Genomic DNA, 13,621 nt, shown 5'->3' with positions numbered 1-13,621 from the left:
AAGGCCAGGGGCCGACTATGGAACAGACCATCAATTGCTCATATGCACGTTCAAGCTGAAGCTGAAGAAAATCAGAGCAAGTCCACAAGAGCCAAAATATCACCTTGAGTATATCCCACCTGAATTTAGAGACCACCTGAAGAACAGATTTGACCCATTGAACACTAGTGACCAAAGACCAGAAGAGTTGTGGAATGACATCAAGGACATCATCCATGAAGAAAGCAAGAGGTCATTGAAAAGACAGGAAAGAAAGAAAAGACCAAGGTGGATGTCAGAGAAGACTCTGAAACTTGCTCTTGAGCTTCGAGCAGCTAAAGCAAAAGGAAGAATTCATGAAGTAAAAGAACTGAACAGAAGATTTCAAAGGGCCTCTTGAGAAGACAAAGTAGTGTTATAATGACACGTGCAAAGAGCTGGAGATGGAAAACCAAAAGGGAAGAACACGCTTGGCGTTCCTCAAGCTGAAGAAACGAAGAAAAAAATTCAAGCCTCGAGTTGCAATAGTGAAGGAGTCCATGGGGAAAGTATTAAACAACACAGGAAGCATGAAAAGAAGATGGAAGGAATACACAGAGTCATTATATCAAAAAGAATTAGTCGATATTCAACCATTTCAAGATGTGGCATATGATCAGGAACCGATGGTACTGAAGGAAGAAGTCCAAGCTGCTCTGAAGGCATTGGCGAAAAACAAGGCTCCAGGAATTGATGGAATATCAATTGAAATGTTTCAACAAACAGATGCAGCGCTGGAGGTGCTCACTTGTCTATGCCAAGAAATATGGAAGACAGCTTCCTGGCCAACTGACTGGAAGAGATCCATATTTATGCCAATTCCCAAGAAAGGTGATGCAACTGAATGTGGAAATTATAGAACAATATCATTAATATCACACGCAAGTAAAATTCTGCTGAAGATCATTCAAAAACGGCTGCCACAGTATATTGACAGGGAACTGCCAGAAATTCAGGCCAGTTTCAGAAGAGGATGTGGAACCAGGGATATCATTGCTGATGTCAGATGGATCCTGGCTGAAAGCAGAGAATACCAGAAGGATGTTTACCTGTGTTTTATTGACTATGGAAAGGCATTTGACTGTGTGGATCATAACAAACTATGGATAACACTGCGAAGAATGGGAATTCCAGAACACTTAATTGTGCTCGTGAGGAACCTTTACATAGATCAAGAGGCAGTTGTTCGGATAGAACAAGGGGATACTAATTGGTTTAACATCAGGAAAGGTGTGCGTCAGGGTTGTATTCTTTTACCATACCTATTTAATCTGTATGCTCAGCAAATCATGTGAGAAGCTGGACTATACGAAGAAGAATGGGGCATCAAGATTGGAGGAAGACTCATTAACAACCTGCGTTATGCAGATGACACAACCTTGCTTGCTGAAAGTGAAGAGGACCTGAAGCACTTACTAATGAAGATCAAAGACCACAGCCTTCAGTATGGATTACACCTCAACATAAAGAAAACAAAAATCCTCACAAATGGACCAATAAGCAACATCATGATAAATGGAGAAAAGATTGAAGTTGTCAAGGATCTCATTTTACTTGGATCCACAATCAACAGCCGTGGAAGCAGCAGTCAAGAAATCAAAAGACACATTGCATTGGGCAAATCTGCTGCAACGGACCTCTTCAAAGTGTTGAAGAGCAAAGATGTCACCCTGAAGACTAAAGTGCACCTGACCCAAGCCATGGTATTTTCAATCGCATCATATGCATGTGAAAGCTGGACAATGAATAAGGAAGACGGAAGAAGAGTTGACACCTTTGAATTGTGGTGTTGGCGAAGAATATTGAATATACCATGGACTGCCAAAACAACGAACAAATCTGTCTTGGAAGAGGTGCGGCCAGAATGCTCCTTAGAAGCAAGGATGGAGAGACTGTGTCTTACATACTTTGGACATGTTGTCAGGAGGGATCAGTCCCTGGAGAAGGACATCATGCTTGGCAGAGTACAGAGTCAGCGGAAAAGAGGAAGACCCTCCAGGAGGTGGACTGACACAGTGGCTGCAACAATGAGCTCAAGCATAACAACGATTGTAAGGATGGCGCAGGACCGGGCAGTGTTTCGTTCTGTTGTGCACAGGGTCGCTATGAGTCGGATCCAACTCGACGGCACCTAACAACAACAGCAACAATCTTCTGGACTCTGGAGCTAGCTGCTGAATTTGCGCTGTCAGCTGAGAGGTGAACCTTGGCAGAGGCTCCCCTGGGAGGGACATGGGCCTCGTTAGATTAGAATCTGACTGGAGTCAGTTGTGGTGTCTTCACTTTGAACTGTGAATGTTCCGCTGCATTCTTCACAGAAAATTTACCTTTTTAGACCAGTAGCAAATAGAATTTGGGATGGGAAGAATTTAGTGTATTAGTACCTTTTTCTGACTGAATTGGAAAAAAGCCTTGTCACTATAGCTGAAGCAAGGCTGAGATTGCACAGCCTTGTGATACCAGGGGCTGTCTCCAAGTGCCGTCTACTGAGCCATGACCTCTGGTCCTTCCCACTCCAGGGCAGAGGGAGGGCTCCACTCCTGTTCATGGTGCTGGTGGTACCTGAGCAGATCCAGCCTGCAGGCCCCAGGCTTGGGGTGCATCTGCTTTTCTGCCCAGCTCTGCCTTCATCAGGCCGGGCCTGATACTCTCTCTTTTCTCTCCCCCGTGGCCTCCCACTCTGACCAGAAACAGTTGGTGCCATTATACATTACACATTCAACTTCATTGAAAGTGAGTTGTGGCCTCAGGGCAAAGCTGGGCCTTTGGTTGTCCGTTTTTAATGCTTCTCATGACAAGGGGGAGAGGACTGTAATGGCCAGAGGGGAGAAGCAGGGCCTCCAAGGGAGGGGCAGACCCACACTGCACGCTCTTTCCCTTTACATTCTTCAGCTGGCCCCTTATTATATTGAGGTGTCATTTATTCAGAAAGATGATAATTTTAGCAATGGGATGGGAGGAGGAAATCTTCCTTTTAAAACTCTGGAAACAATAGCCTTGATTTAGAATAAACAGGACTGTCAGTGGAATTTCCCAATATCTAGGAGAGCCCCTCTGGGCGCTCTTTCATTTCCAGTCGAAGGTTAAAGACACAACCTTGTTTCTTCTAAGGTTCCCAGCCCATGGTTATGCAGCCTTCGGGTGTTCTGCATACTGTCTCTGTTTTAAAAAGCTTAGCAGAAAACATGCATTTATTATAGAGAAACCATGTAGATTCCTTTACCATATTTCCTTGTTCATACAGCTTCTTTTACTTATACATTTTAATGGTTCTGAAATTGGGGTGCATATTAAAATAGACATGCACATTTTGATATGGTACTATTTCTTTTTTTTTTCTCAGTGTATGTTCTTTAAATCCATGGGTGGTTCCCAAAGGACCACATCTTAGGATTGAGGCAATACACTTAAAATGGCCATTTGGGAGAAAAAAATCTTTCAAAACATGGACTCCATGGGAGAAAATAAACAAAAGGGATCCTTAGTGATGGAGAAGTTGGAATCACTGCTTTAAATCTCACATTTTCAAAGAAACTGTATGTGTGACCATTCTGGGGAAAAAAGCTGACAAGGGTCAACCCCTGGTTCATCATGTTTCTTTCCGTAGGGGTGACATATTTGAGCAAACAGTTCCTAAAATTATCCCCCATACCATTCCTCCTTCAGCTTTCAGGTCAAATATATTTGCATATTTAGCATGAAAAGCTTTTTTTCCCCCTTGTTGTGTGTGCTAATTTACAATTGTTTGGTCTGAATAAAGCATTTTTCTTCTGCCAGTTGGCCTTTCAGCTTTTCTGAGGCAGCCTCAGAGAAAGCAGCTAAGGTGGGCTCCAGGAATGTCCTGGTGAACATGGGCATGCTTTGCTGGGGTCCTGCAGCCCCCGTACACAGTCAGGGGCTATGACATGCTGTGTAGTGTGTGGTGCTCAGTGTGGAGCTACTCAGTATGTAGACTGGATGTTGCCGAATCAAGGCAGTTTTTGTGTAAAGAACGGAGGCGTTTTCGGCAATTTGTCAGAATGGCTAGGAGCTTGTCAGATGAAGAACTGAGTCCCAAAGTCTAAACCTCAAAAGCGCAACTAAAAGTCAGAAAGCATATTGCTTGAATACTGCCTTCAGAGTGTATCCCAAAACGTGGCACTGCTCCCACAGTCTTCCTGGGTGCCCCCGCCCCATCCCTTAGTGGTGTCAGCCTGGCCTCGGGGTGGAAGGTTGATGAATACTCTTAAGGGATGCTTATAATATTGTCGTATTAGGTTGCTGAATGAGAAAGCAGACCAAGCCCTGACAATCTGTTAACAGAGCAGTCTGGAGAGAAATAGAATACCATCCTGTTCTAGCCTTTTTCCCCTCCTATCCAATTTCACTGTAAACTCTTTCACACAAAACATTGACCTTTGTGCTAAAATCTCCCCAGCACACACACACACACACACACACACACACGTACACACGTGCAAGCGTATACGTCTAAATAGTACACAGGTCCTTTAAGACTCAAATCCAGGCTGATTTCATCCCTGAGCTCGGGAAGGTTTCTACAGCTGCATATGAGAAATTGGCTTCTTAGTGAGGCTGTAAACAAGGAACTGAGTCCTTTGTATTTTTCTATCATGATTCAGTTTCTGACCTTGAATACCACTTTCTGAGCTTGTACCAAGAAGACGCAGTTTAGAGCAGGTCTTCCTGACACCCCCCACCATGGAATCTCATTGACTGAAGCACCCTAGCTGGCCCCAGGGTCCTAGAGCAGGAGGCTGCGTCAATCTTACTGCAGGCGGTGCCCCTCTCAGGTGGCATTTCACACCCCACTGGACTTTTTTCTGCACCCCATACCATCCCCCGAGTAAGTGGTAATGAGGAACGTAATGCGCTGACTTATCCAGTCGCTCCTTGGTCCATTACAACAAAAGTTGCTCTTTTCTCGTTAAAACCATTTTTGTCAGGGTGTCTTTAATCAATGGCTTCCCTAGGGACAATATTTTTAGAAGTTGTATTTTTCACACTCCTTCTTTTCCCCTTTTGGAAATTCTCCTCTCTGTGTCTAGTGAAATGAACTAATGAGATGCCATGAGAGTTCGGGCCAGTGTTAATTGGAACAGGTATGAAAGAAGCCGCTCACACACACCTTCAGTTCCATCTTGCCTTACCTGCGATCCGTTTCTCTGTCTCTTTGGTGTAGGTTGCACAGACAGCAGATGGTGTGGATGCTGACCTCTGGAAAGATGGCTTATTTAAATCCAAGGTTACCAGATACCTGTGTTTCACAAGATCATTTTCCAAAGAAAATGTAAGTCTAATAGTGGCTTCTGTTTGCTGAGTGAGCATAAGTAATTTACATTCCTGTTTGAAATTTCCACATTTTTTTGTTGTGGTTTACTTTCATTGCCATATTAATTTATCTGTGGTTTTAGTGAACTGGGTAGAATTAGCAGACAGTGCTGTGTTTCATTTATTAACAGTATTATTAACCATGTACCCAAGTGTACTGTGAATTCCATTAAAATGTGTTCTCAAAAGGAAATTTCTCTCACAGCTCTCATTTGCCTACCTTTCCTCCAAGCAACAAATCACAGGGTAGTATGGATGTGAGAATTATCCAGTAAAGCTGGATTTAAAGCTGGCCAACATGGAAGCATAGCTAAAAGGAGGACCTGCGTCATCGGCTCTGTCTGCAGACACAGCCTTTTTTCCAAAATGACTTTTTCTTTCTCCCTGAGCCTGTATGTGACATATGACAGTTCACTGTTTTTACGGGTAGGGATCCACATGTGCAGATTTAGTATACTGTTGTTAATACTTGTACACACAAATTAGGAAATTTTAAGAGTATCTACTAAGGCTTTTCCAATAAGGTGTTTTAGTGAATGGCTTAGGAAAAAGGGAAATAACTTCAGTGAGTATCTGTTAGCTTTTAGGTACTCTGCAAATATTCTTCATTTGGTGCTCAATCTCTTGAAGTATTATCTCCCTTCCATAAATGAAGAAACTGAGTTCAGAGAGCTCAAGTGATTGTCTAAGGTCACCTGTCTTCCCTACCCCCAAATAGGGAGCAGTCAGATTTTCATTTTCAGGATGTGACATTTTTTTTTTTGGCCTAGATGTTATTGTCTCTTCTGAATACAAATACTTGTTTTATAAAATCTTTTGTTGATTTATTTTTTACAAATTTTATTATAACAGTAATATATGTTCTTGGTTAAAAAAATACATCTCCATGCAGAAGGGTTCAAGGGGAAAACTAACAGCCTTTCTCTCTATCACATACCCCCTCAGGCCCACCATCCTAGTACTAGGTCCTTGCGAGTCCCTTCAGCAGTCTTCTGGATGTGAACAGTCACAGGGTTCTCTGGCTTGTACTCTTCCATCAGTCCTTCCTTTTGTCCATTGGTAATGCTTTGCTAGGGGAATCATTCCTGATGTATTCAGCACTGAGGAAGAAGTCATTGCTTTAGTTTTTTTTTCTGATTGCAAGAATAATGTATGCTCGGTTTCAAGTACAGGGTTTATGATGGAGTAGGGGGAAGTCCTGGTGTTACATACTGAAAATCTTTTTAATGGGCCTTTTAGACACTGTAGTTTAATATGTGGCAGATTAGTCATATTACGTTTTTATACTTACAGTGTCATTGTTGTTAGTTGCCATCAAGTCGATTCCAACTCATGGCGACCCCACACATGTCAGAGTAGAACTGTGCTGTGTAGGGCTTGCAAGGCTGTGCCCCTCAGAAGCCAATCACTTGTCTACTGAGGTGTGTCTGGATGGGATCGAATGGCCAACCTTTTGACTGGTAGTCGAGGGAGCGCTTAACCACTTGCACCACCCAGGGACTCCTGAAAATATTTTTAATACAGGCTTTTGAATGCATTTTAATACCAGGAAGGTGGCCACTGAGCTGAAGAGTGAATGTCTGCACCCTAGACTTGTAATGAGTCTGAGCAGCTCCCTCAGTCTCATTGTGCTGCCTGAGGACACACCAAGGAGCAGGTCTTTCTAGACATTGGGCTCACGAAGTTAGAGATGGTCCGTGTCCACCTATTGTCCTATCTGGCCTCCACGTACACAGTGCACTGTTCCAGCCCCTTGGTTCCTGGAGTTTACCTAAGCTCTTTTTTGAAACTATTCGTATTTTTAGCTTTTCTAACCTCTCCTCTGCCCATAGGCTGCCACTTTCTCCAGAAGGTCAGTGCATTCGTTGCCACCCAGGGCTGTAGGGATGAACTCCTGGGGATTTGAATAAACTCGTGTTCACACCCTCTCTACCCCCAGTGGTTACCTGGTGTTCATTACTGATCTGTACTGAGCCTTCATCTTTCCTGACATAAGAGGTTTCGTTTTAAAATTATGGCCTCAGAGGACAGCCACAATCTCTGTAATCATTTTTTGTTTTTCTTTTTGTTGGACTTTCCCCCAAAGGCTGTGGGGTATTTATTCTCCAGTCCAGAAGAAGCCCTGCATTCCTTGGAGTGTGGACAGTGGCAAGTCTAAAAATGACAAAGAAAAGTCCCTGGCACTTGTTAATTTGGGATGTTATAGGCAAGTGTATTATAGAAAATGTATTAATGTAGTCAGCATGTGTTTCACATTAAACAGATGTTTACTGAATGTCGGCTTTGTGTGTCTTCTTACTCCATGAGGGCTGGGCATGGCAGGGGTGGGTGTGATGAAGGCATATAAGGAGAAGAGGACAAGGGCAGTGGGGTAAAACCTCTGCCTTTCTTTTGAAGCAGGGTAATAAGGCATTTTGTTTTCAGAAAAAGAATGAATGGGATTCAAACAGATCTAGTTTAAGGAGGGTGGGGGTGGCAGGACCCACTTGCCAGTCCAGGAGCAGAACAGGATCAGGTATACAGTATTTTAATCTGTTACAGCCAGCCAGTTCTGGCCCTCAGTCTGAACCAAGACTTTGCATAACATTTTTTTTTTTTTACACAACTGTAAAGGAGGAATGTGGGATCTCAAGACCAGACAGATTCTTAATTAGGTGACTTGAGACTCCCAATGTAGGAGTTTTGGGAGACTCCTTTGGTACCTGAATTCCATTCCCCCAATAATGCTATTAATACAGAAACCTGGCTTTGGAGTGACATTGCTTCCTGGGGAAGGATGGAGATTAATTGCACTTTTCATGCCCTGTCCTCTCTGCATTACCTGTGATAATAATGCACATAGATTAGGTAGGGAGGATATTAAACAGAAGGATTTATGAACATTTGAATATTAAGTTGGTTATCTGTGGCTACCTTAAATGCAAGGTTGTCAAAAATAATTACAGTATACTAGCAAATACTGGCTACCAGAGACAATATAAATACCCTGAGTCAGTGCATATTGGGCTTTTGGCATGAATCATTTGCTCAACAAGGATTGGGAATACGTTCTTCATATTTATGAGGAGGAAATGAAAGAGAGCACAGGATGGGGGAGGGGAGAGGAACAAGCAAAATTAATGGTGTCGCAGACCTACTGTATTAAACCCAGAACAGCGGCAGCTTGGCGCAAGGAGGGACTACATTTCGGACTGCGGGAAGCTTTGACAGCGCAGCCTCCCGCTTTGTATGCATGGGAGGGTTTTTTGATGCTTTTCTTAATGGCCATACCATTGATGCCCTGGTTTTACCATCAGGGACATTTGTATAGAGTGTGGAGGGTGAGGTCGCTAAGTGGTTTGCAGTTGACTTCTGTAAAGCCTAATGTGTCAAGTAGAAGACATTTGAGAAGGATATCGATGAATGCCCATCCATCTACAGGGCGGGAAAACATACCCAGTTGTTAATTTCTCAATGCGGAAAGTAGTGATGACATGGAAAAGCAACTGCCACAGAAAAAAAATTATGATAGTTTAGATCAGGCAATTCTGCAGGCAGCTGATGTTTGCTAGTTAGGTTAACGGTCCAAGCCCTTCCTGCACGGGCAGAGATTTATTCCACCTGAGACAAGCTTCCACTTCCCACTTGCTGCACTGTACTGTGCATTGTCTCCCTGAGACCCAACTACTTGAAATGTAGCAATATTAAATTGTTGGCAAATATAATGGTTCTGAGAGAAAGAAACAGCTCTGTGATAATAGCACCATAAAAGCAACTGGTCATAGGTTACACTTGCCATTTTGACCTTTGCATTTGAATTGAAGAATTTATTTCATTTGTGTACTTTTGGCTTATAAGGTATTTATTACATATACTTTAAATATTTTGGCACCCTGATGGTGTAGTGGTTAAGAGCTCAGTTGCTAACCAAAAGGTCGGCAGTTAAGAATCCACCAGCTGCTTCTTCGAAACCCTATGGCGCAGTTCTACTCTGTCCTGTAGGGTTGCTATGAGTCGGAATTGACTCAACAGCAGAGGGTTTTTTTTTTTTTTTTTTTAATGTTTTTATTAATAGAGTGTTGATTTGCCATCCTAAGCAAATCCAATTCGATTCTGACCCTGAGTGGCCCTTCCAGTTGAGAAATATACCGAAAAAGATTAATTTATTCAGCAGACAATCATTGAGCATCTACTGTGTGCCAAGCACTCTGCTAAGCTCAGGTTTACAGTAGTAACAGAGATAGCTCGGGCCCTCATGCTTCTTAAACTCTACTGGGGAGATAGATATTAAACAAATTACCTCAAAAAATGGATAAGGAAAATAGAGAGTACCAAGAGAGAATATAGCATATAGTTTAGATATAAAAAATTCTTTGCCTGCCTTTCAGAAGTAGTGTTGGCAGACTTTTTATGTACGGGATAGGGGTGACTTGGCTCCCCTGTGCTCAGAGATAGAGGTAGAAGCCCTTATTTTCTAATGGAGACAAAAATAAAGGCCTGAAAACTTGCTGCCATGTGCAGAGTAATGGGCTGACCAATGTTTACCCAGGAATGCAGGACAAGTAAATGAAGAGAGTGCTCATGCTGGATTTTAACAATGAGAAGCTTCTGGAAAACGGGCATGTGAAGTACATTGCTAGCATCCTAACAGCAAAGATTCGGGATCAGAACCTATAATTCTTTCCTTACCTGGCCCTGACTAGAAAGAGAAGTAAGATGCAAATTACTCCAAAGATTCTAATGAAATCTCCAAGGTGGCCCCTCATATTTAAGTTGTAGAGGGGGTATCTTTAGAGCTCATTTCCAATGTGAAATGCTGCTGCAAGTGGCAGCGTGTTTGCAGAGAATTCTCTCTCGCAATTACAGAATGGTCTGCTATCTTTGAAAGATATTTTTATACTGGCTATGGAAACTGTGCACTGTGGTACCCCAAATGCTACCACTAAATAGAAACTTTAAGAGGCCATTTGTGCATGTCATTTTAGAAGATGTGTAATATTGAGGCTGCAGGGCTTTTACTCCGTATTCATTTATGATTTGGGGAATTTTATAAAATGTATGTAGCAACCAGAATGTGTGTTAGTATGCAGATTGGTGAACATTTAGGAGTGTGTTTGGTTCTCTGGAGGGCTTCAAACTGGTTCTTCCCGGTTCAGCCATAGCTGAGGAAGCGTTCCCGGAACAAACTCAAATTTTTAAAATTTGGGTGTACTGGAACAGGAACCAGAATAAGAAAAATTACAGATTGAAGCCCTACTAGAAAGTTAATCTCCCTCTTAGAAAACAAGGGCAGTGTATATGTTGTATAGCAACCAAATCTCTTGCCCATTGGATTTTGTGCAGTTGGAAACAGTGGTGCCCTGCTTATAGATGGCAGCTGACTGGACCACTTTGAACGTACACCATTCTCCACAGTCCTGCCAGTAATCCAGTCTCACGCATCAGGCTCCTGAAAGGGCTCATTACACCTCTTCCAAGTCTCCCATTCCAGGGTTTTTACCCATAATTTTTCCCATTCCAGTTACCATTCTGGATCACCCAAATTGTAAAAATTAGGGTCTGTTCTGCTCTCGCTTTATTGGCCATGACTGGACAAGTTTTAACTGGTTTGAAGCCCTGGTTCTATTAGGTTTAGATGCATCTCTCCCTTCACAACAAGCGCCACAAGAATTTGCTCTAAAACCTAAGGCCCTGAGTGCCAATGCTCAGGACTGAGTGGCAGCCTGGTCCTGGAACATGAGTGTCTAGGCACCCTCTGCTGGGTTGTGTCTGAAGCAGGGCTTCAAACTGGTTGGTTAGGTTTGAACCCCTGCTGAGAGTTTGCATTTCTAACAAGTTCCCTGTTGAGAATTTGCATTTCTACTCCAGGTATACTGAGTCAGAGTCTGTAACAAGATCCTCAAGTGATTCTTATGTACAACTTCCTGGGAACTTGTTAGAAATGCAAATTCTCAGCAGGGAACATGTTAGAATGTGAATTCTTAGCAGTGGTTCAAACAGGAATGAAGCAGTTTGAAGCCCTGGTCTAAAGGCTCCCTGGGGCTCCCACCCTGCAGGAGCTGCTCATCTGGCTAACCAAGGCCAAGGCTGAGTGAGTGGCTTTGAGGTTCTGCAGATGAAGCTCCTTTCTGGGGCCCACCGGACTCCCTGTGTAACCGCTGGGGAACATTAACTGGCACCTACTCTAATTAACCTGCTGTCATAAAGCTGCACCAGCCATTGTGTTAAATATGCATCTTGAAGCCAAAACGGCAAAGCTACCGCAGGCATGTTCAGATTAATAGTCTGTATCTCTTTTCTTTCTTCCCAAGAGTCATTTAGGGAACGTGTTAGTGGATATGAAGCTCATTGACATCAAGGACACCCTGCCTGTAGGCTTCATCCCAATTCAGGAGACGGTGGACACACGTGAGTCATCCTTTAGACCACTCATCACAATGAGAGTTTTCTTCCTTCAGGTATATTTTTAGATTTTTTTTTAATGTGCATTTTTCTTCGGAAACGTTTTAGGAAGCCTTACCGTGTACCCTACTGCTCTTGACGCTTGTCTGACTTGGTTCTCCAAGGAGTTTGCAGAGTATTCTGGGCAGCAGCATGTAAATGAGCAGAGCGTCCTTTTCTCTTAGAATGATGCTCCCTCAGAGACGCTACTGAATTGGCTGACTCAGGAACGAAACGGTCAGACTGGTTGTAGTTCATCTTTAGTCCATTCTCTGGTATTACTGAAGCCAAGCCTGGCACAAGACCCAGAAGCAAAAGAAAAAAGAAAAATCAAATGATGTCCAGGGAATTACAAGTACAACACCACCCCTATTTTTGGCTCTTAGAGCAAATAAGAAAAGTCAGAACCAGAAAGACTACAAGTTAGAGTACGCAGGATTAGAGTCTGACAGAATATTCTGACCACTACTTGGCACTGAGCAGAAGTGACGTGCTGACTCACAGGCTTCTTCAGGATCCTAGAGTGATTTGAGGTCCTTGTCATACTCATCAGTTATTAAACAGCTCTGGGGAATCTCTGGATATTTGCGCCTCCTCATTTAGATGTAATACAACTTATTGTTTTCTTTTATTTTTAATTACTCATTAGCCAACTTTAGGATACCCACAACAGTGAAGCAGTAAATAAAAGACAAAGAGAAACACGACATATGATTCACTTAAACGAAATTCTGTGCCTCATTCTTTGTCTTACCTACTTTATTTTTCTATAGTTAACCCCACTGTGGACCCACTATTTTGTACTCTTTTTGTTGTTTGTTTGTTTTTACTAGATTTCATATAGACCAGGCTTTCCATAACTATTATTTTAATGAAGCAGGTAGATTCCATTGTGTCGTATACTTTTATTTATTTATTTTTATGTTCTCCTCACTTTTGGACGTTGGGTTGCTTTTAGTTGTTTGTTATTATATGTAATAGCTCATAATTGTAATAGCTAATATTCAGCATGTATTTACTGTGTGCTAACCTCTATGAGTACACAGATAGTAAATGCATGCTAAATATTAGCTGTTATGGTCATTAGCTAATACATGTAAGAACAAACAACTAAAAGCAACCCAATGTCCAAAAGTGTATGTATGCTAACCCCAGTGAAGCAATATCAAGACAAAGGGAGAAAAGATTAAAGTTGCCAAGGATTTCATTTTACTTGGATCCACAATCAACACCTGGGGAAACTGCAGTCAAGAAATCAAATGACACATTGCATTGGGCAAATCTGCTGCAAAAGACCTCTTCAAAGTACTAAAAAGCAAAGACATCCCTTTAAGGACTGACTCAAGCCATGAGTTTTCAGTCACCTCATATGCATGTGAAAGCTGGACAGTGAATAAGGGAAGACCGAAGAAGAATTGATGCCTTTGAATTCCGGTGTTGGTAAAGAATGTTGAATGTAGCGTGGACTACCAGAAGAATGAACAACCAGAATGCTTCTTAGAAGTGAGGATGGCGAGACTTCATCTCATATACTTTGGACATGTTATCAGGAGGGACCAGTCCCTGGAGGAGGACATCATGCTTGGTAAAGTAGATGGTCAGCAAAAAAAGAGGAAGATCCTCAGTGAGATGGATTGAGACAGTGGCTGCAACAGTGGGCTCAAATGTAGCAATGATTGTGAGGATTGCCCAGGACTGGGCAGTGTTTCTTTCTGTTTTACATGGGGTCTCTAGGAGTCAGAAGCAACTCTACGGCACCTAACAATAACAACAACCTCAGTAATAAATGCTTTACATACTGTTGTTTTGTGCTGTCACGTTGATCCTGACTCCTAGTGACCCCATGGGACAG

The 13,621-nt window shown here is 42.6% G+C and overlaps 1 protein-coding gene across 7 annotated transcripts in view; it reads left to right on the top strand.

Moving 5' to 3' along the window:
* MVB12B (multivesicular body subunit 12B) overlaps positions 1-13,621 on the top strand; it is a 181,814-nt gene that overhangs the window by 44,338 nt on the left and 123,855 nt on the right. For all 7 annotated transcript variants that reach the window (XM_023544912.2, XM_064291426.1, XM_023544911.2 and 4 more), the window contains 2 exons: positions 5,201-5,308; positions 11,640-11,736. In XM_023544912.2, the coding sequence (XP_023400680.1) occupies positions 5,201-5,308; positions 11,640-11,736 (205 nt within the window). The remainder of the gene's footprint in view (positions 1-5,200; positions 5,309-11,639; positions 11,737-13,621) is intronic.

The sequence above is a fragment of the Loxodonta africana genome, chromosome 9 (assembly GCF_030014295.1).
Source record: "Loxodonta africana isolate mLoxAfr1 chromosome 9, mLoxAfr1.hap2, whole genome shotgun sequence".
NCBI lineage: Eukaryota > Metazoa > Chordata > Mammalia > Proboscidea > Elephantidae > Loxodonta > Loxodonta africana.
The sequence above is the reverse complement of the archived record's forward strand: the minus strand, read 5'-3'. Positions and strand labels throughout refer to the sequence as shown.